Source organism: Egretta garzetta, unplaced genomic scaffold, assembly GCF_000687185.1.
Source record: "Egretta garzetta isolate BGI_Z169 unplaced genomic scaffold, ASM68718v1 scaffold256, whole genome shotgun sequence".
Lineage (NCBI taxonomy): Eukaryota > Metazoa > Chordata > Aves > Pelecaniformes > Ardeidae > Egretta > Egretta garzetta.
In genome coordinates this window covers 2,870,932-2,893,821 of record NW_009260073.1, presented here as the reverse complement: position 1 = coordinate 2,893,821, position 22,890 = coordinate 2,870,932, and the positions used below count along the sequence as shown (strand labels likewise).

The 22,890-nt window shown below is 37.0% G+C and overlaps 1 protein-coding gene across 4 annotated transcripts in view; it reads left to right on the top strand.

Moving 5' to 3' along the window:
* KLHL5 (kelch like family member 5) overlaps nucleotides 1-22,890 on the top strand; it is a 62,645-nt gene that overhangs the window by 13,669 nt on the left and 26,086 nt on the right. For 2 of the 4 annotated variants that reach the window (XM_035896765.1, XM_035896764.1), the window contains exon 2: nucleotides 16,211-16,393. In XM_035896765.1, the coding sequence (XP_035752658.1) occupies nucleotides 16,251-16,393 (143 nt within the window). In that variant the 5' untranslated portion in view covers nucleotides 16,211-16,250. Of the gene's footprint in view, nucleotides 1-5,244; nucleotides 5,637-16,207; nucleotides 16,394-22,890 lie in introns of those variants that run through there. The other 2 variants (XM_009641271.2, XM_035896763.1) reach the window with 2 other exon arrangements.

The window sequence follows — 22,890 nt, the reverse complement described above, 5'->3', positions numbered from 1 at the left end:
CTTGGAGTGCAACATTTTTGAGGGTAGATGGGCATCAAGGGGACTTACTGCGCTCTGCATTACAGTTTTACTTGTAGATGGTGCAGTTCCTGATAATGCTTGGGTATTACTTGGATAGACAGAAACCAATGTTAATGTTTTAGTGTTAAAGGAATGTAAACATCTTGGATCACAGCTATTGTTCTGTGTAAACCAGTGTGAAGCTTGAGCTAAAAAAATGTAGGATCTGAAAATGTAGTTTCCTATTACATATGGAAGGAAATCTTCCCCTCTCCCCCCCAGTAAAATAAACAGCAAACCAGACTGTTGCTCTATACAGGTCTTTTCATGCTACTGATAAGCTGAGTGCTCTAAAGTCTGTTGCTAAACATATGGCTTGCACCTCTCAAGGGAAACGTGCAATGCAAAGTGGCAGAAAGTTGTGATGCAGTGCCAGTAATTTGGCTGCAGCTCATTTCTGCCAGTCAGAACAATGAATTTAAGTACATACAGTCAGTAACTGTAGGATGGTTTCCTCTTTGTTTTTTTTCTCTTGGATGAACTATGCTGCTGCTGCTGTAAGGGACTTCTCACATAATCAAGTGTTTGCACTTCTAAAAAACTTTGGGATAGGAAGTGATCATTGTTTTATAGAGTCACAGAGAATGAACATCTTCCTGAAGTCTTTGTTGAGCTATTTCTGTCATTTTGTGGTTGGAACACAGGAACAGGGAAGAAAAAAGAAAGTAAATATTTAAAATTTCTTTTAACATAAGCATGATTATAAGCAGAATTGCAGTTTGGGGTTTGTCTGTAGCAGTTTTCTCTGAACAGTTATTTTAATGCCTCAAATTAATATTTTAAAGTTTAAAAAATGCCTTTTTAAAAAGTGTTAAATTTTTAATGCCTTTTAATGCTTTAAGTATGCATTTGATTAATTGATGAACATCTTACGGTCAGTGAACTTTTCTTATGCTTTAGAATACATATCTAGGATCACTAAGCATTGGCAATAATATATTACTTAATCAGATCTTAATGAGTTTAGTTATGTTTAAAATATCTTTTTATATTTAATGCTTTTGTATTTTTTCAAGAGAGAAACAACTCTTGCAGTCAAAACAAAGACTAATTATTTTGACATTTTCATTTTTAATTGGCACTTAAAAAGAATCATTAATAACTTTTAAGGACTAGCTGAGCCTTTATGCCCCTAGATCTTAAATTTAAAAATGGATAATTTTGAATTCATTTGACAGACTAAATACCTTGAAAATATTATATCTGAGTTGCCCTGAAGTTGAGTGGTGATAGTTTTTTGAAGCCAAAACATAGCAGTGACAGGAGAAAGTTACAATGAAGAGTGGCATTGAGATGAAAATCTTAAAAGTGCCTCAAAGTATTCCATAAACATATTTATTTGAAAAGTTAACTGACTTCCTAGGGAGAAAGGACAATTTATAGTGAATAAAAGTGCTTAGACCTGATTATTTAAATAATTTTTCCGTATTTCCCAGTGGTTTACTTAATAATATTTAGGGTGTATTCCCTCAAAATATACAGTAGAAGTATTTTAGGAGTAAAAATGTTATCTAAAATGTAACTAGTTATGCTGTATTGCAATCTTCCTTTAACACTTGCATGAATAAACATTGTATACAGTATCAAAGAATGTCAGTGTAGTTAAGTTTTTGGCTAGTAAAAAAAAAAAAGAATTTATATCTCTGTGGAGATAAACAGTTCTGAAAATCTTGAAAAGAGCAACTTATGATGCCATCACACTATGTCCTTGGTGTTACCTGTTTGGACAATTGCAGATTTAATGTAAGGTTTGCATTTAAATGTTTTCCTTTTGCTCACAAGGCAAAATCTGGGAGACTGCCCCCCACTGCTAACTGCAGGAATTAACTACTTTGTGGAGATGCTCAGATGAGAGAAGTTATGTACTGAAATGCTCAGGTCCTCCACTCTTAGGAGTATCAATCTGATCAGTCAAAATCAGAGTTCTCAAAATTGTCTTCCCAGTAAGCTTATACAACCTTATTAATGTGAACAGAATTATATTCCCAAAGAGGACAGTGTATCTATATTGAAAATGTTATGATTCACCACAAAATAGGAAATGGTTGTCCAGCTGCAACAGTGACAAAGGTCAGAAAAAATGGGTATTAGCACTCTTGTTTTTTCACTAAACAAAAACTTTCTTAGCCTTAGTAAATGAAAAAAATATTTCAGTATCCTCACAAAGTCTGTGTATACTGCCTGTGTATACTTGACTAAGATGGTACCATTCAGCTTACCTTTTTAGCAGGTTTCTCAGAAATCTGTTAGTGCATTAGAAAGACACATGATGGGAGGCCATAGACTAGGGGTGGGCATTTGGATTTGTGAGCACCAATCACCAGACGAGATGTCAAAGATGAGGTTTGGGTGGTCCTAGTAAGTGGAAGTCCTAACAGTTCATCGCTTGAGTTCTCCTCAAAAGTCTGTTAGCTCCCAGCAGGGAACCTGATAAAAGCTATCGCATTATTCATAGTAATAAAGATTGTCCAGAACAAGAAGAGGCCCTCAATTATTTCCAAGCAATGTTGTCAATTTAAACTGAAGAATTAAGTAGCACTTGTCTCATCTTGTCATTTGTAATACAAACTTGAATCTAATTTATATGAAACAGAGATATTTTAGATATTTATGCAGTCAAGCTTAGAACTGTAATTTGGGAGAGTGTATAGAGGAGCGAGAGTTTGTATAATCTAGAAAAAGGAAAGAAAATAGAAAACAGGTTTGTGTTTGGTCTCTTAAAACTACAGCACATTTTGTTTTCTGATCTCTGAGCCCATCGCTTCACAGCCAAAGAAAAGCAGTAATTGGGCTGTATTTCCCAGTAAGTCATGAGAAAATGCTGAAAAAGCACTAAATCGGCAAATCTGCCATTGTCTTAGTAGACTTGTACTGGGACAGTTTGAATTTTAAATGAGTCTGTTATACAAGAAGGAGAATCCAGGTCAGTCCTTACGTATAATGGATTTACCGTACCAGCAGAAGTGAAGGTATTTAAAGCTTACTTAAATGGGTAATTAAAATACTACTGCTGGGATGAATGTTAACAGATAGATCAATCGCTTGTCCTGCTTCTTCACCCTTGATGAACATCCGACACCAACACAAAATGTAAGGAGAAGATAAATAAAAAAATGCCATTTTGTTGTTACTTCTTAGGCTCTACTGTAGTTTCACCCAACTTGCAGTTACACAAATGATGGTGTCTGAACACTGCCATTAAGCTTTTAACAACTAGCTGTATTTGTACAAGATGAGTAGGGTCTGCACGTCATACCATTTTGGTTAAACATCTGTACAGTTTTTATGCTGATACATTAAATCATTATCCTTCTTAACTATCTCCCTGTTTGTCTGTGTTTAAATGAAATCCCTAGCAAAGCTGGTAACAACTTTATATCTTTACCTACATAATCATCTCTCCTTCCAAGTATCTTCAGCTGTTTTCTGGACACTCTGCCAAGGCCTTGGTATATAGCTTCTGGTGGGCCCGGATGCTGGCAAGGTACACATTCTGAAATGCAGCATCTCTTTGTAGAGAACAGCTGGAATGCTGTTGCTATAAAAATGAGCTTTGCTAGCATTTGTGAGAAGCACTTTCATAAGTAACTGTGTTCTGAGCAATGATGGGTGAGCTTTCTAGGTTAAAACTAGCCCTTTCAGCACTGTGGTTCCCAAGGAAATAGTATGATTTACGGGCACTGAGTATGAAACAGAGCGTTTGGTTTTTTGGGTGGTAAAATTGGGCACTGTTTAAGTCTTCATGTGGACTCTGCATATAACCTGTTTTAAAGAACACTGCAGTTATCCTAATTACAAGATGACTATTTTGTAGCTGATAATGTTCATCTGAGAAATAATGACTTTCACTTTTGATGAAAACTGTAGGTAGAAAAGAAGCACTTAATAATTGTGTTGCATATGTATCCTGGTGAGTTGAACAGACTAACTGAACAATGACGATTGAGAAGCTAGGTCTGTTTATGAAGCAGTGATAAAATCCAGTGCCTCTTTCTTGCTCCGAAATTATTACTATGTGCATGTGATCGCAATGAGTCTCAGCATTTTATACCTAACTAGCTCTGTATGTCGTAGAGGAAATAGGCTGTTTTTCATAGGAGATGTAAATTGGTCATTGTGTATTTTGTCCTTTTCGCTTCCTCTTCCTCACGTAAGTAAAAACTTTTGTTGGATAGTTTAATATGTTACATAAATCACCTATGTAGAGGGAATTCTGTCTCAAAAGTATGCATCTCTCTTTTTTCCCCTGTTCCATCGCAATACTTTTAGCCTGATCTGGAACAGCTGATTGCACGTGATTAGAAAGAAGCCTTTTGAGGGGTCGTCTTCCGTTGTCTGTTTTGCAGGGGATGTTTCTGGTGTCTGGGATGGTGACCAGTTAGCTTTTCCTTGCTTTCGCTTTTAGTGATCTGTAAGTGAATGGAAACCATTAGCTCATTTCAGATAGAAATTTTCAGTTACTGCAGACCTAGATTTGAATCAAAGCACATCAAGATGAAAGGCTGTACAACCCAGTACTAGTCCCTTGAGCCTTCCAGGCTGTTCTTGTCCTTTTTAAGTTAGTGCATGTCCTGTAATGGGAAAAAGAATTATTTACAGTTCAGTTTCTCCCCAACATAATCAGCTATCTTTGGACTGGTTTTAAGGCTTTTCTGTGAATTTATTCTTTAGCTGTGCAGGAAGAGTTTAATTTGCTTTTTGTGTTTTTTTTTTTTCCCCTCTGTGGTAGCAAGAGTTAACAGAATAAGAAGCAGAGATTCTAAGATGCAGTACAGGAATTACGTTCTCTGTCATTTGTGGTTTAAGAAAAGGGGGTGGTATTCAGCTCTTGAAAGGGCTTTAATGAATACTGTTTGGTGGTTTTGAAAGCTAATGGTCAGAGGAGAGCAACAGAAACAGCCTTGGAGCTTTTAGGGTAAACTGATTAGCATTTTTCCTGATTGAGGTGATTGTTTCACCTCCCCTTTTTATCTCAGGATTTTTCACTGTCTATTGCCTTTTGTTTATATTCAAATGACATACCGCTAAAGAAGCCTTTTTTATGTGAATGCGATGCTTTTCCCCTCCTTCTGTAGAAAATCTGCTTGCCACTGACAGGCAGAGCATGTGTTTCTCTTGTCTTGGTTGGGTGCACAAATCTTCTTTTATGTGTGCTGCTTCTTACCCTGTTGCCTAGACGATCACTGGCTTTCACTAAGGATGTCTGGTTCTCGTAAAGAGTTTGACGTGAAGCAGATTTTAAAAATCAGATGGAGGTGGTTTGGTCATCAGGCATCAGCCCCTAACTCTGCAATTGAAAACCACCAGGGAGACTTCTGGAATAGAGGACAAAATGTAACAACTGGTGGCACAAAGTTTTTAGGTTCGAGTAACCTACCTTTAACACCAGTTGGTTACAGAAGGTCCAGCCAACAGAATTTCCAGAGTTCACCTGCTTGGCCAATGGCATCCACCTCAGAAATCCCGACATTTGAATTCTCAGCAGAAGACTCTGGAGGTGCACGTTGGCTTGACAGACAAGAAACAGATGATAGAGCAAGTGAAGAAGAAAATGAATCGGACAGCAGTTCATGCAGGTTAATTATTACTTTCCTACTGTGAGAAATGTGTTTTCATTTCATGTTTACAGATAGCATGCATATATAGGCTAGCTTTTATTCTAGATTAAAATGCTTCAGAAACCTAGCAGCTGTTGTGCATCAGAAACAGAAAATTATTTATAATCAGGGTTCTGTGTGTTTACTAGGACCTTTTTAAAAGGCAACTTTAGTCAATGTGGATAAGTAAAGTGCAAATGTGGATGCACTTGCTTGTGTTTTAAATACTATACCAAGTACATGCTGCTACAAACAAGGGTACTGTCTATTACTTGGTAATGTTACAGGATGCTTTATAAATTATTTCGAAGTGACACTGATTGTTTAGTTATGCTGAGTATTAGTCCCATGCCACTTAGGAGAAAACTGAAAATGTAAGCTGCTTGTGACTCTTATCTGATGTTTCCACATGTTTCTATGAATGAGGGAGATGAAACTGTAAAAAATACTTAGACTTACAGCCTAAAGATTTTTTTTTCTTGTGCATATGCAAATTGAAGGAAAAAAATATTTCGTCTATTGAAAGTCCACCAATTTGTGCTTTGAAGTGATTGCAGTTATCTGGGCAGGTGTCTTAAATTGTGTATCTAGCTTAAAAAGAAAAAATGGTTTTATTGTGTCTGTAAAGATGTTTTTGTTGTCTTCTCTTACATAGCTTTACTCAAGATGAAACTGTAAAATTCATTGTTAAAGGAAAGGTGTTTACCAGCTGTTGTAAATGAGGCAAGTTAATAGTCTTTCTTGTAAAGTATCAGTTTAATTCTTTTATTTCCTTTTACTGCATAAGTCAGCCATTCTTCACTGGAAGTGTTTTGTAGTACATGTAGTGCATAATAGCTTACCATTTCAAGTAAATTTTATGATGATTGCTTTCTTGCTTTTAGGATAACTTTGCAATGATACGGCATTTCAGAAAGTATGGCTATTTAAAAGGGTACCCTGCTTAATAGAGCCTATTAAAGACAGATCAGTCTAGTTACAGTTTTAGTGTTTTGCATTCCCTAGGAGAAGAATTCATTTAGTGCAAGGGTGAAGTAGTCCACAATAGAAACGCTAACTATTTATGGTTTATATAACCTTTAAAGATTCAAGGAAAGGAGGGAGGGTAAAAATGTTTAGGAGTCAACACAGTGTATTTGCTTTTATCACTGAATGGCAAAAGTACTAGAATTACAGGGAAAGGAAATCCTGCATACTGATGCGTCGTAACAGCAGTCTTACGCTGCTGCAACAACTCTCTAGCTATAAATAATGTATTGCTGAAGAGGTCCTATTTTAAGTGATACTCAGGTATGAATTTTTAAATACTTGTGTCTCTGGATAACGTATATCATATAGGTGTAACATCAGCTTCCATTTCAGCAATATCTACTTGTTATGTGAAATTTTTATGTACAGCATTATCCCTAATAGGATATTCTCACCACAGCAAGGCAATCACTGTAGAAAAAACATGTAATTTTAAGAGATAAATGTGTAGATTGAAATTACTACAGATTTGTTCTTAATTGTAGGTGAAGAATTTACATATGACAAAACTAATCTGTTAACTTTGTAGAATTGGAGAGCTGCAGATACTTATTTAGGGGGTGTGAGAAGTCTATATACCGTTGGGGGGGGTTGGCTTTTTTTTTGCAGGAGGAGTTGTATACTACAGGAAATGCATGTAGGATTTAAACTTAGTAAATTTGAATATTTTTTTTAAATTATGTGCTTAATCTTCTATAGCATCTAGAGTTATCTGTAATTCTTATATTGTCTTGTAATTCTTGCTAGTGTTTTACTTTCATGCTTTAAAATAAGTATTTTAGATAAATGTTGAGTTCAACGTTGGTACAATGTAATATGTAACTAATGGTAATGTAAGAACTTGCTTTGTATTATTATCTGTATCTCTAGTCTCATGGGGAGACTGCACTTAAACCATGTTTTGTTCACTCACTTTGTTCAGCGTGTATAAGCTGTTGGGCAGGCTACATAAGTCTGCCTAACAGCTGGAATTTTTCTAATGTTAAGAACTTAATTAAATGGTCTTTTTTATTACACTAAAATACAGCTTGTCTAATGACTTGAGGAAAAAAAAAACAACACTTTAATCTATGTAGTTTTTAAAGGGCTTTTTTTCCCATATGAAAACCCTGTTACCTCCGTTAGAAACAAATTGTATGATGAAAAAAAATCCTTTTTTTAAACTTTTTATGGAAGCTACAGATTTACCTTACTTCGCTTACAAGCCCTAAAAGCATGAAGTGACAGAAGCAGCGCTACTGCTCTGTGTGTGTCAGTCATCCTTCCTCTTTGCCATGTCATACGGCACAGGTAGAGAAGCATTTAGATCAGGTCTTTGTCATTATGAAAGCTTCAGATCATTATGTGATTCATTTAGAGGAGAGCCGTTGTAGAATTCATTTGCTATTAGTATAGAGCTTGGTGGCATAAGGGGTAAGCAAACCCCAATTTTAGTACCAGATCTCTGACAAAGGCTGCATCTGAGATGCTAACAGATCATGCGGATTCAGGGATCAGAGCTAGTCAGCTATAATGCTCTTCACACCATACTTCTATGTGGTGTTTTTAACAGCATTAGCGTGAATGATTGTTTACTGGGCCAGTGAGGTTTGAATTCTTTTGCTGGTTTTCGTCTCCTAGATTTCCTCTCTTGCTGCTGTTTGTCAACTCTCCTACATTCCTGAGCTGATGGTCATAATTTTGGATTTGTGCACTTTTTAAAATTTTCCAGCAGCTGTGCAGGCTCTTGTATAGTGAATTTAAGCCTATTAGCAATAATTTTCTTAACTTTCTGTGGGTGCCTTAGCAGCAGTCCACAGACCTTGAAGGTACAGTGGATATCAAGCTAAAAATACCTAGAGCACACCTAGTATGCAGAGTATTGTATCTGGTTCATTTCACCCAGGCATGCATTAAAATATTGGAATTACTTTACTGTAGATTTAAGTATGGAAATGTATTCAAATATAATATAAAATGTATATTTATATTTTAACATGAAATATAAGCAATATTTCAGAATTCCTCAGTTGTGTCCTTGAACAGTTTAGTAAGATGTCTGTAATTCATTTTAAGACAAGGTCTGAATGTAGCAAGTGGTAGCTACTCTGCAGTGTTGTTCTGTATGAGCAGTCTTGGAGTTAGTACGTTGTAATTTCCAATCTAAGGCTGTGTCGTGTTGTGTCATGTCTCCCCCCCCCCCCCCCACCCCGCATTTCCCCCCCGCAGTTTTCAATCTACAGAAACATTTGATAAGTCTTTTCTTTCACCTCAAGTCTTGCTGACCTTTTGAGGCTGTAAGTTGGACTCAATGATCTTAAAGGTCTTTTCCAACCTAAACGATTCTATGATTCTTTAGGATCCCCAACTGTGCTATGTATTTCTGCATATCTCCTATCGCAAAATAGTGCAAACTCAAACAAGGACAGCTGATAGATTCCCTGATTGTGGCATTTTTTTGCTAGATATATGCATGAATTAGGCAAAAATAAGACACTTTGTTATTGAAAGACAAGTTGTTTTACAGGGAAGAATCTCTAGCCTTCTCATTTAGTTTCTTCCATGCTACTGCTAAAATGCTTTCATTTTCCTCTGTGCCTGTTACATCTTCACTTGGGTTATGTCTATGCGCATTTGAAAAGAGTTAGTGCAGCACAATTATATAGCATATATGAGGCAGATTTAATCTAGTAACCTTGAACAGCAGATGTTGTAATGAAGATAAGGTGATGAGAGGCTTCACCGTAGAATTGGCAAAGCCACGGGGGATTCCATCTATTTATTTGGATGGAATGGTCTTCCATGCAAGACAATCGTATGTTTGCAGTGATTGTCATATGCTTTGACTACACTAAAGCTCAGTCAGGTATGGTTTTGTACTACTGCACTTCTCGACCACACTGCAATGTAGATGTATCATGAGGTAGTCTTAAGAGGTTGTTTTCCAGGCAGAATGCATGTTACTGGTGACATTTGTGTGGGTGTACAAATGCATTGCACTAAATCCAAGGCATCTCTTAGAAGTAAGACAGGAAACATCACTGCTGTAATCAAAGGTCTAGCTGCAATGAAACATGCCTACATTATTTCTCAGTAAAATTAGAAAATGGGTATACACTGGAGTCTGTGCTCCAGCTTCTCTTGTCAGTTGTTATTCATGCCAGTTAGAATAAGGTTAATGCAAATATATTTGTGTTTGCTTGAACCTGTGCCTTTGATGGCAAGATTGTAGTTCTGGCTATTGCTGTAATTCTTTTCTCTAGCATAGAGTAAATCACTGTCCCTCAAGTTCACATGCATGTATAGTCTTACTGTGCTCTTCAGTCTCTCTGCTTTGCTTTTGTCCTCTTTCCATTGTCTTTTCTTACCTTGAGTTATGACACACTGTGGATTTTTAGCAGTCTTTGTTGTTACCATGTATGGCTGTCTCCTTTTTATTTATGCTTTTCCCAGCCTTTGCAAAAAGTGGCCTGATGTTTATCATTGCTTGCTTTGCCTACTTCTCTGCAGCTGAGGTTCTTGTCTTACTAACTTGGAAGAAGGAAATATTTTGCTCCTTACAAAGCATAATATAAAATCATGGAAGCTGGCATAAAAGCTGGCATATTATTATTTTAGTAAGTTGTGTTCTAATCTCTGCAATAAAATGTCAGCTAGCTTGAAGACAGCAGTATAAACAGCCAAATTGTTGAAAAAATATTTTTACAACTATTTAGAAACATTGTATGTAAAAACTGCAATGCAGGAAGCCATCACAATGCAGCAAGAAAGTTGCAAAATTAAGATTTGTTTAAAAATGCAAAAGTTGTATCTTAAGATGTATCCTAATTTGTCCAAGGGGAGACATACTCTATCTTCTCTAATGTGTATGACCTAAACAATTGACTACCTTAGCCTAAAGATGATTTCAAATTGCAACAGATCTAATTACATCATTACCATAAAAATACCTTGAGATCATGGGTTTGTTATGCAGGACAGCAAATGCAGTGTCTTGTCTCAAAGTAGGCAATTAACTTACCTTTTGGCTGCATAGGACTTTTTGGTTTTTTAATTAGGAAGTCCAGCTACTGGTGATTTATCTGTTCTCGTGAGAGAATAAATGCCTTTGCTAGTTTTGAGCAGTAATAAAACTTACAGCTTATTGGTGATTTGCTAGAGTAAATTCCATACGCTTCATTTATGATTGTAGAGTTCTGCTTTGATCAGTCAAACATTGGCTTTTGATTTCATTGATGTTATTCTTGGGTTTGCATTACAAGAATGCAAACAGGAGCATGTGATAAGTCAGAGATACTATGCATTATTTTTCTTCCTTAAATTGTCTTCTCTAACCATAAGGCAGTCTCACCCATTTTCCTGCACATACTTAATCATTTTCATCACTTATCTCTAAACCTCTTTTGTTATTTTGAACCTTATTTTGAACCTTTTTGAGGTGTGATTAGAACTAATATTTTTATTATTTTTCTTCTTTGAAATGTCATGATACTTTTTTAATATCTGTATATGTTGAGATGTTTATATTGGTTTGGTTTTCTGTTTATTTACATGTTATTTATAAAGCTAATATTCCTTAAGCACAATTTCAGATTTAAAACATTTGTCAGTTACTTCATTTTTTGAGAAACAAAGTGGTGTTCACTGGGAACATAGTAGTGAGGAGAAAAACATGTATTTTTTCCCATCTCTACAGTTTTGCCAGCGTTTACTACTTCTAATGCTTTCAGCTACACACCCAGGTTGTGTTGGAGAAACATACGTAAAACAGAATTTAAGCCAGTGCTATGCACATATTACTCTTGCTCCAGTTCCTGTTTTGCACCATTTTCAGTGTATCTAGGAAAGCTGTTTGGGTTGGTGTGTAGCGAATTTCAGGAGTGTAGATAGAGCATTTGCTTTTAGTTTGGTTACCTGAAGGGACCAAGTTTATGCAGTTGTGTTCTGCATGGGCCATTTTCATCTTAATGGGAGGGTAAGCAGAAGTGTTTAAGATAATGTCACTCCTTGCAAATGGCAGCTAGCTAATGGAGAGCAACCCAGCTTATTGCCTTCACTGAAAAAGGGAAGAATTCATCTGCTGCAAAGCTGGCTGCGCAGCACAGCTTCCCATCAGTCACGTTATTTGCTGCCTCTTGCCTAGTGAGGCAATGTCTTGAGGGATTGCGGGGAAGGGAGAAGAGCTGGGCTTGTGGTGGTAGATGGAGTGGAGAAAGGAGACAGAACAGAGAAATCTTTTGAAAAACAGACTTCATTTGTTGATTCTGTGAATCAGACGGTTGAGTAGGCATAGTAGCAGTGTATTTTGGGGTATTTTCTCCATCAAGATTTTGCAGATAGAAATCCCATTGTAATGCTGCCTGCCTCCTTTGTCCAGTGAAGGCTCTTGGTAACCAGCTGCACTTCAACATGTTGCTTCTGTCAAAAGAAATGTGACTTTAATGCAAGGAAATAAGCTGTTACCTGCTGCAAAAGGTTAGAAGAGATAAGGTGGTACTTTTATATAAGGTCAGCATCTGTACTACACACCCTTGATCTAACCATGTCACTCTTATCTAGCAGTAAAACTACGTCTTTGCAGATTCATAGGATTTCATATTATCTTGTGGGGAAGTTGACCTTTTTGAGAAGTACAGGTGATGTTACAGCTAAATTAGGTGAACTGATTGTGACAATAGAACAGTTTGAAATACAAGCGAATTTACACATAATTTTCAGAGATAATTTTTTCAGGGAGAATTTTACACAGTTTTTTAGAAAAAATATTTTAAAATTCATTTCAAATTTCAGATTTTGTTCCTCTACCTCTGTTCCAGAACGAATAGCTTGAAATGTGTATTTGATTTTTTTAGTCATAATGAAGTATTTCTTGCTTCATGTTTATTTCAAAGACAAACATGGAAACATTAACCAAAAAGATGCCTTCCTAAAAATAATTTAAAATGCATAAAATAAAATGCTTGAAAAAAAGTTTTGCAACCTTTCTTATAGCCAAGGTTAATATTTACTGAAATTCATAGGTTGTTAACTAATATGTGTGATTGCTATAAAATAACCATTGTAACGCCTTTAAAATTAATCTCAATGCTTGAAAACAATCAAAATAACAAATTCTGTTAATAGGAACAGATTGTGCTTCTACCCCATAAAAACTGAAAAACACTGATGCCTCTCTTTTGAGAGAGAGTTTAGTAAAAATTGGAGGAAAGAAGGCTGTATATGTTATGGTTCGGCTTGGTTTTATATTGATGGTTTGTTTTTATATTGAAAACTGTGCTGTGGCTTTGTTTAAGCTACAACAATGAAGCCTGAAACAACAGCAGGAGACATGTGAATTTAGCTCTCCAGTCATCATCATCATCATCATATATGCTTTTACTTCTGAAACTCGTTTATCACCACTTTACTAGCCCAGTTAATTGCTTCATTGCTTTGCAATGAACTGTTGTAATGGGCAGAAATCCTTTTCCAAACATCTTACTTCAAAAAATAAAATCCTTTAAAAATGAATGGGTTTATAGCATGGCTTACACCTAATTTTGATTTCAAAAGGCATATTCTTACATAAATTCTTTATTAGACAGAGAAGTTGAAGAAAGCTAGCTTCTTTAGTATATGAATGTTGTCACCAGCGTAGTAAAATATGTAGCTAGCATGGGAAAGACCTTGTCCTTAGAGTAACTTATATTTTTACAATCATCCTGAAATTGTACCATACTTAATAAAAATTTTTTGAAAGAAAAGAAAGACCAAGAAAAGTGTGATTGAAGTTTAAGAATACAAAAAGGAAACCCTACGGACTAGTGTTCTAAGATACTTGTAATAATATTTCCACTTAATGTGTTAAAAATACTATCTTAAATCTTAATCTTAAAGGAATACGTGGAAAGGGTTCTTTGATACACTTATCTCATACGCTGACAGCCTTAGTCTTTAACGTGGTTTTCTTAGTATGTGTGAGGTGTGCAGAAGTAGCGATGCCTCTGGCCAATGGGAGGGGAAATTCATACTATACTTAAAGATAAATTTGAGTCGAGAGCCAAATCCAAAAGGGGCAGAGCCACCTTGATACTCAGAGCTGCAGGACCTCACGCTGGGTGTTTGCTCTGAGTGTGGGATTCACAGGTCGGTGTTGGATACCCAGGATTCCTTTCTCTAGGTGGAAGGGATGCAGGCCAAGAATTTTGGAAGGCGTTTCAGTACTACTGCTGGGAGAGGGAAAAGCAGACCCTTCCCTTCCTCTGTTCTTTCCTTGCTTGTGTATTCTCCCAAGCTGTCAGGGCTGTGGCAAACTGAACTGGGAAACAGATTTGTAAAGCAGATTGGGGAAGGGAGGGAGATCGGAATTTTTCATAACCAGTCATTGGGTAATAGGCATAAATAGCCCTTGAAGCTATACCTTTCCATTTTTGCAAGTACCTCAACTATTAGACTGTCTCTTTCATGTTCTCTTTATGGACCACTGAAGCTTAATCTTTCTTCCTTCTCCTTTTCTGTCCTTATGGAAAATGGTTTGTAAGTTACTGGCTAGAGGACAGGTATAGGATTGCACTTCTTCAGGTGAGGGGGAAAAACTAAGCTTGGCTCTGTTGTGTCCTCAATAAGTGCTTTACCATGGGTAATGGAAAACAGACACCACTGCAATTATTTTTCCTTATTGAGCAAGAGTGGTGACTGCCACTGAGTTCTGTGCAGAATGTACACGTGTGCAGTCTTGGGGCTGGCAACAGCTCTAGCGAGGGTGCGGTCCAGCAAAGAGCTGGCTTAGAAAGTTTTTTCCTTCTCCTTACTAGTTTGTTGCTTCTTCAGTTCTATCTGCACAACTCTTTGTGAGGTCGTAATGTAAATCAAATCCCTGATACCATGTGATTATTTTTTTTTAATTGTTATTAATGTGGTTAATTTGAGGAATCTGGGTTAAAATATGGTTCAAGCAAAAAACCCAAACTTGTATCAACACAACTGAGGCTGTGATAAATTGTGATAGGGAACAAGAATTTCCTAAGCATTCTCTTGCTGACCAGCACCCTGTTCTTTCCACTTCTGTTTCTTTTGCAGGGTTGCTGCTTGAAGAGTTGCTTTCCGTGACTACTTTTTGCTTGTTCACTGTGAGAATGCCACCCAGTTTTGCCAATATAATGGGGGTTTTTATGGTGGTTTTTATGTGGTTACATTTTTCACATATATGAGTTCCTTGATTCAGATACCCAAATGTCCACAAAGCTTATCAGCGGGCCAGTGGTAGAGCAGAAAAGTGACTCATGGGGGGCTGAAAAGTTGACACAGCTTAAATAAATGACTAACCACAGCTTCAGAAAACACATTTAAGATAAAGTCCTCCAAGGCAAGTCGGTGGGCAGGGTCTCATTTCTGATCAATTACTAGGTGAAGGTTTGCGTTAAGTGCCAAATTGCTTGGCCATGCAAAAAACCAAAAAACAAAAAACCAAAAAAAACCAACCAACCAAACAAACAAAAAACCCCCAAAAAAACAAACCACTAAAAAAACCCCAACCCAAACAAACAATTGTCCTCCCCAAAAAACCCAAAACCTTTACAGAACTTTTTCTGTTGAAAATTTAGACTTTGATTTTGAGGAGCCTCTGTCTTGAATATCCTAAGCTAAGGACTGTGCTAAGTCTCTTGGTGGATTTAGCCCAGAGCATGCTGCCCGAGCTCATGACATCTTTGTGAAAGCAGAGGTCTGGATGCAGATCTTGTGAATCTGTCCTTCCAAATATTATGGTAGGTCCAGAGTATTTTGTAAGTTGCCTGCATTGTGGAAAAATAAGTAGTAGTCAGTTAAAGAACTCTGAGCAAGAAAAGGTGCTTCTTTCTGTGTACGTAATTCGGATTAGTCTCCTTTATGTCCCCGGCCCACGCATTCGTTTTACATTTTCGCTGTTCCTCTTGCCTCCCAAGATGATGTGTGTATGGACAGGAATAATTTTTTTCCCCTGTGTTGGATTCTACTATGCTAGATCTCATTTCAGACACATAAGGCTTCATGCAGTAGGAGTGGTAGTATATTGATGTTTCTTGATGGTTTTTTTTTTTTCCCCCGCATGCCCATACTCTTTTACTAGCTCCGTATATGCTAAGTTTTGTTCTAGCCACCTTAGGCTAAGTGTGAAGCAAGACTTTAACATACATGTGAAGTAGGACTTTAACATAAGTGGCAGGGACGGGTTTGATATCTTATTGCATCCTTCCATTGCTTTTTCAGTTTGCGGGGTCTCAGTTGATGTCTGTTCTTAATCATCTGACAACATTATAGATATGATTACTGGACTGATCTTTGTGTGTCTTTTAGTTGAAGAGTAGAACATTAAGTGGTCCTACCTTTTTTACAAGGGTTTAGATTAGGCTTGGAGGAAGAGAGAAATTTTGAATATTAAAGGAAATAAAATAGCAAGGAATGTATATTAAAAGAAATAATGTATGTCAATTTTAAAATCGCATGTGATTTTTATTTTATCATCTGTAGATAGAATTGCTGCACCTTAATATTGTGTGAACTAAGATTTCTGTTATTGTCTTCAGCAGAACCTCCAACAGCAGTCATACCTTATCATCTTACCAAGCTATGGAACCCTGTACCTCAGATGAATTTTTTCAGGCTCTCAACCACGCTGAACAAACTTTTAAAAAGATGGAGAATTATCTTAGGCACAAACAGCTATGCGATGTGGTGTTAGTTGCTGGTGATCGTAGAATTCCAGCTCACAGGTAAGTTTATTGTAAATTGAAGTAACTTCATATTCATTTACAAATGCATCTTCGAAGTGTGTCCTGTGTTTTGTTTAAAAAAGGTCAGAACTTCCTAAACAGTTTAAAACACTTTAAGCATGCTTATATTTTTTTAACATTTATTTGGAAACTAAAAGTTAATTTTTGTCTGTTGTATGTGATACAGCATGAAAAATAATTGTTATGTTTTCAAATTCTACTTTTGTCCTCAAGCACATAGTAAGATATTTGCATAAAAAAATAAAACCCCCAAAAGACCCAAATGCACCCTCAGAATATTATAAATAGTAGTGGTTTCTGTGCCACAGAATGACGTAAAAAAACTTTTTTAGATTTAATTTTTTCTTTGTACTAACAGTTAAGTTATTGGAGTCATAATTAGCAATAAGGACAGTCTTCCATCCGCATAACTTTTTTTTGCTGCCATAGTAAGAAGAGTTCTTTTATTGTAGACTACTGAACACTGACAGTAAGTGTTAGAGGGCTAAATTAGATCAAACATTACCCTTTCTGTCATCTCTGTAATTAACAGATTGTATAGTATGCTACTTAAAAGCTGGGAAAATACCAAAGATTGTGAAACAAAAGTATGAATAACTGAATTACAGTATTTAATGCATGGTATTCACAGTTCGGATAGGAACCGAGGTATAATTAAGGTGTGGTTTCATAAGATTAGGTCTACAACAGAAACAGCAGCCCAAAGCATTCTTATTTTCCATTGCTCATTCCTACCCCCAGTGAAACTACAGCTTAATACTGTAATAGTAATAAAAAGATGGGAAGAGGTTGCTGGCTTGAGTTTGGTATTTTTCTTAAAAAGCCAGATCTCTGCTTTTATTCAGGTATTATCCATGCTGTTGTGCTGACACAACTGAGGGAGTGATAGCGCAGGGAATGGGAACTGATTTGAGGCGCAAGGAGGCAGTTAGACCATAACTTCCTATTGCTCTCAGAGACTTCATTTTATGAAACTTCATTTTTAAACAGTCAAGACTATCTGTGATTTTTCCAAGTTGATTTAAGCAACTCTTGACTGCAGTTACTGCTAAAACGGGTGGTCCTGCTCTCCACCCAACCCCTGACCTGAATTCCTTTGTAAACACAGCCGCATAGTTGTGGATGATGATGAATCCTTTTTGGAGAGCCAGTAGGGTGAGCAAGATGATTTGGCTTTCTCTGTGGCTACAGAGTTGGTTAAGATTGGTCTTCAGTTTGTTCAAATTAGTTGCAAATGAAAACGGGGAATGCACACACCCCTAGTGGATTTGCACCTGTTGAAGTAATTTAGAAGTCGGAGAAGTTGGGAGTGCTGTAAACAGGAAAAACAGTGGTAATAATAAGGAAATAATTATAATTCCTTATGTGGCCAAGGTAGCACCTTTGCAATATGCAGTTCTAGAGTATGGTTTATGTAAAAAAGTGTAGAAAGGGTGCAGAGGGCAGCTGTGAATATCTTGTAAAGACTGGAAGATTTTTATTTTTTATTTTTTTTGCAACAAGGTAAACAGAAAGACAACATGCTAAAAAGTTCTTTAGTGTGGTTCATACCTGTTCCACATTTATTTAGAGAAAATTTGCTCCACCAGTTTCTGCTACCGTTATCTATTTCTGTAGTGCATTTGGCATATGCTACCACCTATTAATTGCTATGGTCGTCTTAGGAGGAGAAACATCTCGCTGTAGTTGGTATACTGTGTTTTAAATATGCATGCAAATTAAGGCCAAAGAAGCACACCTTCTGCTTGTAGCAGGAGGTGAGAGGCTTATGATTGTCCTTAGTTCACTTTATAATGTTGGAGCAACTTAGAAGCTTTGCCTTTTGCACAGTAAGTTCTTTCTCTTACTGTTCTGTTTTCACAAAGAAACAGCAATAACTACATTCTTCATCTCAGTAGGTCCAAAGTACCTCACTGAGAATTGAACTTTTCTATAGTGGTAAAGATAAAGATGGAAATCTTAAATTTTGTTCAGAATTTCATAGAAATTCAGTAAGACTGACCTTAGGTACTTGTAGTAGCCTATGTCATAAGAGCAAAAAATTCTGCAGGATTTTTTACTGCCTGCATCCAAGTTCTGACTTCTTTAGTATTGCCTGCAGGCTGGAGCAGTGAGTGTATTTCAGAACACTAGTGATTATTCCATCTCAAGAATTAGTAAACAGCAAAAGGTGTATTAAATAGACATTAGGTTAATGTCTTGGCATTCTAAGATGTGTAAGAAAACAGTTCACTTACACTGGACAGCCTTTTTTTTCCTTGGACTTCAGCAAAGCCTTCGACACAGTCTCCCATAGCATTCTCCTGGAGAAGCTGGCAGTTCATGGCCTAGATGGATGTACTCTTCACTGGATTAAAAACTGGCTGGATGGCCGAGCCCAGAGAGTCGTGGTGAATGGAGCTAAATCCAGTTGGTGGCCGGTCACAAGCGTTGTCCCCCAGGGCTCAGTCCTAGGGCCAGTCTTGTTTAATATCTTTATCAATGACCTGGATGATGGGATTGAGTGTGCCCTCAGTAAATTTGCAGACGACACCAAACTGGGTGGGAGTGTTGATCTGCTTGAGGGGAGGAGGGCTCTGCAGAGAGACCTGGACAGGCTGGATTGATGGGCTGAGGCCAACTGTGTGAGGTTTAACAAGGCCAAGTGCCGGGTCCTGCACTTTGGTCACAAAGTGATCGTGCCCCTGTACTTGGTGCTGGTGAGGCCGCACCTCGAATACTGTGTTCAGTTTTGGGCCCCTCACTACAAGAAAGATGTTGCGTTGCTGGAACATGTCCAGAGGAGAGCAACCAAGCTGGTGAGGGGTCTGGAACACAAGTCATACGAGGAGCAGCTGAGGGAACTGGGGTTATTTAGTCTGGAGAAGAGGAGGCTGAGGGGAGACCTGATCGCCCTCTACAACTGCCTGACAGGAGGCTGTAGGGAGGTGGGGGTCGGCCTCTTCTCCCTGGTAGCAGATGATAGGACGAGGGGGAATGGTTTGAAGCTGCGCCAGGGCAGGTTTAAGCTAGACATTAGGAAAAACTTCTTCAGCGAAAGGGTTGCCAGGCTCTGGAATGGGCTGCCCAGGGAGGTGGTAGAGTCCTCATCCCTGGAGGTATTTAAAAGGATGGATGAGGTGCTTAGGGACATGGTTTAGTGGTGGGATGTCAGGGTTAGGTTAAAGGTTGGACTCGATGATCTTAAAGGTCTTTTCCAACCAAAGTGATTCTGTGATTCTATAAAAAGGGGGGTTTCTCCATATGTGGTCACATAGAACATTTTACGTTATTATTATTAATCATGCTCATATATAGAGAAGAGTTTTCAGATTTTCTGTTTTGAACCTGGTATTTTTAATAGTTCTTGTTGTTTTTTTTTTTCTTAATTATCAGTTTCAACTTTTGATGATACTTGAATGTTCTGAGGTGTATGGTGTGTGTTTTTAGAGAAAAGAGCAGTGAGTTTGGTGTCTGCAATAGTAATATGCATGGGTAATACATTACTGTAAAATTCTGAAGGGTGTTGGTTTGTATCTATTCAAAGAATTCAGGCTATTAGTTCACTACAAATAAGAGTGTCACCTGTAGTTATGATTTTTCTGAATATGGTGTTTTCTAGTATTCTGTTTATCTTCTCATTCTGTGCTGAAATTATAGCTAAGAAGTTATTTAGGAAATCAAGAAGCATGTAGGAAAGGGGACAGTTCTCCACAAGGAAAAAATGCATTATATTCCCACTCCCTTAGCCTGCAGTTGCATAAAGAAATTTTGCCAGACTTTTAATTAAATTAAATGAATTTAATTAAGTTTTTCATATCAGGTGCTTTTTCTGTGTCCACTGCAATTTCAGATGTCTAAGTCATTTATTATGTTCCTATTTATTACATTCAGCTAACTGCTATATCCATAATAAAAGTTTGATTTGGTTTGTAATAACCTGCTGATCAGAACATTCACATAAGAAAAGGGAGATCTGTGTAAATTCCTGGCCAGAGGGGATTTAAAGCCTGCTCTGCATCCTTTAACCAGCAATCTGAAAATCTGTGCAGAGCCATTTTCTTTCTTCCTGTTGACACTGAAAGATGTAAATTCAAAAGAGATGGGACTGAAGGAAAGAAGGCAAATGGAAGCTTATGTACTCTAGGGGTTAGGAAGCTTGTTTGGAAGAGCACAAATCTTGGTTTGCAGACATTTTTTTATCTTTAAGCTTATTTATCTTTGTACTACTTTTCCATATGGCTTAATACTACTTCCTTTCTTTCACAGTCTGTCTTGCCTTAGTTTGTAAATCCTTCAGTGCGGCCTTTTTCTTGTTTTAGCTACATTTTTATAAAAGTTTAACACAAAGTGCCTTTCTACAAAGTCAAAGTACATAAAAAAAAAGCAGTTCTGTGATAGCTTTATGTTAAAAAGGTACTATTGCTACTAACTGTGGTTGTTTAGAAAAATTTTACTGAAGAGTTTATTGTAATCATTGCTTCAGTGTCGGAAGCAGCAAATGAATCTTGAAAGGTTTGATTTCCCTGGAAGAGAGCTATAATTGGAAATAATTTTAACATAAACGTACTGTGTGTATTTTTTAGGTATTGCTTGCTTTTAAACAAATTTCATTTAAATAAATACAGATATATTAGTAGTGTGGGATAGTACTAATTTCGTATATTCTTTTTATTACTGATATGCTTTGTTATCAAGAATAGAAACTAGCTGAAGCCACCAGTGGATGAGGTGCTTCATACTAGGACGTGTGAACTATTCAGTATCGCCTTACAGCTTCAGCGTATGCTCTTAGTGAGTTCCCTGGGACTATTTTCATCTGTTACACAGCCACAAACAAGGAGTTGCCTAGGAAGTGTCCCTTTTATCTTTAAGATGTTAAGAAGCTTCACTTCATTCTGTCGGGTGAATCAGGTTGGGAGATACTAAATCTGTAAATTGCCAGGTTTGACAGCTATCATCATTTTATGTAATAATTACTTTGAAAACCGTCTAGATGATGCAGCTTGTGGCAATTCCAACAAGAAGTACAATTAGATTCAGGCGTGCCACGCTGCTTACATATATTTTACTGGCTCTTATTAGAAACCTCTTCAAAATAAGGTAAGCCGTCATGGTGGATCTTTTTGGATTTGGATCAGTACAAACCACAGCAATTAAAGACATCAGTAACATTGGAATGTCCTGTAAGAACAGGGAGATGTACTGAAACACCCAGATTTTGTCAGTAGCTAGCCTATAACCATTGAGTGGTTTTCCAGAGGGAATAATTGTTCAGACATCTTATGATCCCCCAGATAAAAAATTCTGGTATTCATGTGTTCCTCTTCCTCCACATTTTTCCTGTGTACTGGAAAAGAACAGCCAAGCTACTGCATATAATTAGGTAGCCAAATTCTTGTAATCTTATCTGTGCAGAATTGAGTATTTGGCAGTAGCTGGTAATTAGGCAAGGAGGAGTGTAAAGGTAAGTATCTTTCACATCCACAGTTGGAACAATACAATGCCACTGTATTAAGGCTTTTTCTTGATTTTTTTTTTTTTTTTTGTACTGTTAAGAGGCCTCTCTAATGTAAATATATATTGATTTAGTAGGCATTATAGTTGGGACAATTATGAAAGAAATACTACTCTTAGGGGGAAAAGACAACAAACTCAGAATACAAAAACAATAGCCTTCTGCAGCTTCTAACCTGAGGAAAGGCAGTATTTTGTAGCATCAGTAGTTCACAGTGTACTCTTGATATGGATGAATATGTTAATTTTAATGATTAATAAGTACAGATTCTCTTTATGTTAAATACTAACAGAGCCATGGTGGCTCTATTTAACAGGGAGATTGTGAATTTAACAAGGAGATTTTGTAGGCATTGCACAGATTTTCTTTTGAAAGATCATCTTTGTCACTTAGCTCTTTTAGAGCTTTTTTAGCAAAAAGATCAAATATGGATGGGGAAAGTCTTCCATGGATTCTTCAGTTATATGAAGGTATTAGCCGCTTCACATTGTAGAATCTGTATGTAGGAATGCAGTTTAATACCAGACAATCCAAAAAAGGTTGAAAGAAAAATCAGTTACTAGCTATGAGATTAAAAGATCAATGAACAAGTGGGTATTAAATGGCATGAGTAAAGTAGTAATTGATTTTTATTGTCCAGTGGGAAAAACATAGGACAAGAAAAAGGCCAGTTAGCTGAAAGTCTGCCTTGTTTTCATTTATGCTAGCTTAGTGTCACTGTATTGATGCATTGATGCATTGTCACTGTATCTTTTAATCCCCCTTCTTTCTTGGAAAGAACTTTTTTTCTAAATTAGTTGAATTAAGAGAAAAGTGTGGATACCTGTTCTAAGGCTTTTCATTGTGAACATGCTTCTTGGCTAAAATCATTACAAAATTGTTACCAGTATCATTTATGCTTTGGCATATTGCTTGTATTAATCTACTCCTGGGCTGCACATCCTGTTTCAGCATATGCAAGTCACTCTCTGGAAAGCAC